Source organism: Pinus tabuliformis, chromosome 4_2 (assembly GCF_031772625.1).
Source record: "Pinus tabuliformis cultivar Carrire ecotype Pingquan chromosome 4_2, CPIR1, whole genome shotgun sequence".
Lineage (NCBI taxonomy): Eukaryota > Viridiplantae > Streptophyta > Pinopsida > Pinales > Pinaceae > Pinus > Pinus tabuliformis.
The window spans coordinates 208,454,631-208,458,872 of NC_142304.1; the positions used below are offsets into that span (position 1 = coordinate 208,454,631).

The following is a 4,242-nucleotide window of genomic DNA, read 5'->3' on the forward strand; positions in this document are numbered from 1 at the left end:
AGTTCAAATTTTTTTTCTCAATAATTTCTTATTACTCCTCATCCTCAACATATATTTATACAATAATTTTATTTCTTTAACACATAATAATTTTAAAAATTTCTAATCAAAATCCATTAGTTTTATTTATTTAAAATATATAATTTTAAAAATTGACAAAATTCAAATAAGAAAAAAAAAAACACGAATTAACCTTTTCATGGGATGCATTCGATTTAAATTAAACTTTTCTGGACGGATTTAAAGCTTATGACAAACAGACGTCACTGAATTCATCCTTTCCGCTAATATATGTCAAGTAAAGAATCCCTGCAAATTTTCCAGAGTGCTTTCTACTGAATGCTGTGGAAGAGTGTAGGTAAATAATGACCGAGTGAATTTTTTGCAGAGCGTTTTCGACCGAATGCTGTGGAGGAACATTTCTTAAGTTACCAACTTTTAACCCTCGCCTCTGTGTTTTAATCCAAGGAAACAGTGAAAAATGAAAAAAAAAAAACCAGATTCAATTCAAGCGCAATATATTACTCTTTTTTTTTTGGAAATAGTGCGCGTTGATCTTCAAGAGAGGGGAAATCCGAGAAATGTGAGAGAGAGGGGAAATTATACTCTGAGACTGATTATTCAGACGGGGCATTAGAAACATTTATCTTCATTGCATGTATTGACACTGTCTCCTTCGTTTTGATGTTTCGAAGTCATGTGATCTTCAGCCTTAGCATGGGAGGAAGAAGAAGATCGGCAAGGGGTCTGTGGAGGTATTGTCGGAGATGACGTCTCACTTCCACTAGATTGACTGCATTTTTGTCGGTTGAAGGGTTGCTGAGGATGCTGACCATAGAGTCTAGAACTAGAATGGAATGACCTATTATCGCTCTGCGTCGGTAAATTTAATTGGGGATTTTGCAGATACATATCAAATGATGGCGCCTTTGAAGTAGCAGAAGCTGAAGCAGCCTTCAATCGACCCCTGAAAGTTCCCTAAAGCAAATGTTAAAATAGCCATTAAACTGTTTTAAAAGCTTCTCAGAATTTGATTAACCTGTCTACAGTATAGGGTCCAATGAACCAGGTAAGTAAAGGAAGATCATAGACCTGTCCATTCGCTTTTTCAAAAATCTCTGTACGCGTGCCTTCCTCGACTTTGAAAGCTCTGCAAAAATCAAGAAACCTCATAAAAAATAACACAGCTAGACATTAACAGAAGCTTTTGTCTGTCATGACCTCTTAGACTTTGTAATTACCGCTGTGCCACTCGCTGGGAGCTGGGGAGACTAGGACATCTGGCACAGATATTGCTGGCCTTGGAGCATATGCTGTAGAATGCTTGGCATTTCTAGCATCTTGATATCCAGTCGGCACAGCGAAATCATTGGATACAGGCGGAGGTGGAGGTATATGCTTCCCGTTGCCCGCTAAACGCACAATAGCTTGTGCCTGCAATAAATGGCTACTAACTGATTCTGATACATATATACCCAATCCAAACTGTTAAACAACAAACATCTAAATTTAAAAGACCTTATCGAGAGGCACGTCATCATACACATTCACCATTCCTGCATAAAATATCGTTAGTTGAGCCGTCGGTTGCTGAAATGAATCCTCCGATCTGCATTTGAGATAACAAAAAGAAAGAGATAGGAATTCAATTGCCCGCATGTTCAATCAATCAGATCCATCTTTATGAAGAAATCCAAGTAAAATAACTTCTATCTTGTCTCCTAAAAGAAAAAATGAATACCTTAATGTTGTATCAGACTGAGACTCTGAGGTGTGAAATTGCAGCCTATTACTGCAATCATTCTTGAAATTTGCAGGCAATCCAAGAAAGGGCTGCGTTGATCTTGGGCCATGGCTGTCCTGCGTACATCGCCTACCTTCTGCAATGGACTGAGGGGATTTATTTCCTAATCTTGGAATCTCAGCTGCCTCCTTTGGATCTGAACATAAACCTTGCCTTTCTGATATGCCTTTATTAGGCACATCTTTGCTCCAAGAAACGCCCTGAAACTTACTTAAAAGACAATTCAGCAAGAACTTTAATGACAACGGCTACAATGGCCATAAATATCACATTCACTGACCCGTTTACAGGCTTGAATGGAAAGGTGTTTGATCATGCTTACGAGTGTTTGTTCTTGCGAGACGGTTGAGTGATCGAAAGTAGAATCCCTAGCGGTTTCGAGCTGGAGCGTCGCAGGCTTATATTTCGAGGGTTTCTTCGGTTCTTGGTTCGGCTTTGACTCGAACAGGCTCTTGAGAGAAATAACTTGCTGAATCGCTTGCGATTTATTCCAGGAAGGTCGCCGCATTCCTGTTTGATTGTAAAACAACATAAATGCCTCAGAATGTGTGAAGCAGATTTGCAGTGCAGTAAATGAGTATAAATAGTATTGAATACAAACCCTTCTCTTTCAAGTAGCGACGGCAATCTTCTCTGGTAAGTTGGATGATATCCTCCTCTGTCAGCTCTTCTAACGGCTTGTCGAGACTCGGCCGAGAGCCTGGTGCTCGCTCTCCGCTTCGCATTTTGCTGATTTCTGAGTTTATTTTGCTCGCTCTGTGCGCAGCATAAGCAGAGAACAAGGGAATGGACCTTAGATCTAATCAACTCATTGCCTTATTGTTTTAAATTTTTTGACTGCACTGGATTGGATTTGAGTTGATGAATCCTTTCCCTTCTCCATCCTGTCAAAAAGAGTGCTGTCATTGATCTGTGGACTGGGAAGCGAGGGGGGGAATACAGCACAGCCAGAGGACAGAAGCATGGATGGGGTGTGGGGAACATATCCCGTATAAAATGAGCGTGTATTGTCAGTGGGTATATGTACCCTCAAGCATCCAGGGATTATTGGATCAAAATTTTCCAAGGATTTTTATATAATATTTATTATTATAATTTAATAAACTTTGAAAATACTATTAAAAAAAAACTTCTTTGTAATTTCTTAATATTATAATTTACATATATGATATAAAACATTTAAAAATAATAATTAATAATTCAATACATGTGACTATATATTATAAATATAAGCATTATATGTCTTCTTTATTAAAAATAAAAATACAAAAAATATCCCTTCATACCTACTACTAATAGGAAAGTGTACTTGGTATAAAGGTCAATAAAAGTTGATGTAACCTTAAGAATAAGCCCTTATTATTATTTGTGGTGGGAGGATGATATGAGAATGTGGTATAACCCCTCTAGTTGCTTTTATAATGTGGATGTATGACTACTTGTAGGATGGGAGAGGTGTGGTGTGTCCCACATTACACTTGCTAAGTATGTTTATTTTGAGGTTGACACCTCAACTATCTTATTTGTTTGCTAGGATTAGTCATTTCCCAAAAGACCCTGCTCATCTGCACTCAAGATCAATCCTTTTTTAGTGAAAGCATCAATGATAATATTATTAGTTCATTGAGATAGCTCTGTTGCATTAAGTCATCAGTTATGATTCAGATTGACTATTCCTCACATGTAAATGAATGGTGTATGTTTTTAATGATGAGTAAAGAATCAACTTCCACTATCAATTATTGGATGAATATATTGCTTAAAGTGCGTAGATATTTTTAGATGGTTGGGATTTTTCATTTAGCATATTTTAAGATGTATGAATTTTAGATCAGTTTTTAAAATAAAATTTAATGTGTTTTTAAAATAAAATGGGTTTATCTAATGTATTTTCATAATTATTTAATTTAATAATTATAATTATATGGATAGAAATGTTTAATTTGGAATAGAGTTTTGGAAATTTTTATTTTAAATACCAATAATTATTAGGTGGATTGCAGAAATTTATTTTCCATGGAATATTTTAGAATATTCATAGTAATTACACAAATCAATAATTGAGATTTATCTCCAAAGTAGTTATGCTTATTTTACCTTTTTAATTACATTGATTAATTAAAAAAATGTCATGTGGTTTGAGTTATAGGTGTTGGGTAATGTGATATTTATAAGCCATGGTATTGATCCATGGTATTCTAACAAATATATTTATAGATTAAGAATCCCCATGGCAAAGTGGAGTTAAATCTCCATGATTAAGAATCTTCTTCCATGTTTTTTTAAATGTATATATGTTTAACCTATATATTAAGTCTTTTATAGGTAATAATAATTATAAAATTTAAAATAAAATTATAATTTAGTTTATTTTATGGTTTTTAAATTTTAGCAACGTGAGATGTATCTTGAAGTCTTTTGAGGCTTATTATTGATTG

General features: G+C 35.0%; 1 protein-coding gene across 2 annotated transcripts; it reads right to left on the minus strand.

The window, feature by feature from the left end:
- Positions 1–280: 280 nt before the first annotated feature.
- On the minus strand, positions 281–2,769 carry LOC149168848 (protein TIFY 4B-like). 2 transcript variants are annotated; one of them, XM_089426980.1, is made up of 7 exons: positions 2,406–2,769; positions 2,127–2,314; positions 1,742–2,010; positions 1,519–1,609; positions 1,242–1,434; positions 1,093–1,150; positions 281–967 (listed from the first exon to the last, which is right to left on the minus strand). In XM_089426980.1, exons 1-7 carry the CDS (start codon positions 2,527–2,529, stop codon positions 634–636), a joined length of 1,257 nt encoding a protein of 418 aa, XP_089283106.1. In that variant the 5' UTR covers positions 2,530–2,769; the 3' UTR covers positions 281–633. The 2 variants fall into 2 exon arrangements, with proteins under 2 accessions (XP_089283106.1, XP_089283107.1); XM_089426981.1 differs by having other exon boundaries at positions 285–967; positions 1,742–2,004; positions 2,406–2,766.
- Between the last annotated feature and the right edge of the window lie 1,473 nt (positions 2,770–4,242).

Coding starts and splice junctions, on each gene's coding strand:
- LOC149168848 (XM_089426980.1), bottom strand. CDS start 2,529: ATGCGAAGCGGAGAGCGAGCACCAGGCTCTCGGCCGAGTCTCGACAAG. Junction 2,315..2,405: donor TCGCTACTTGAAAGAGAAGG/GTTTGTATTCAA, acceptor ACAATCAAACAG/GAATGCGGCGACCTTCCTGG. Junction 2,011..2,126: donor TCTCGCAAGAACAAACACTC/GTAAGCATGATC, acceptor CTTTTAAGTAAG/TTTCAGGGCGTTTCTTGGAG.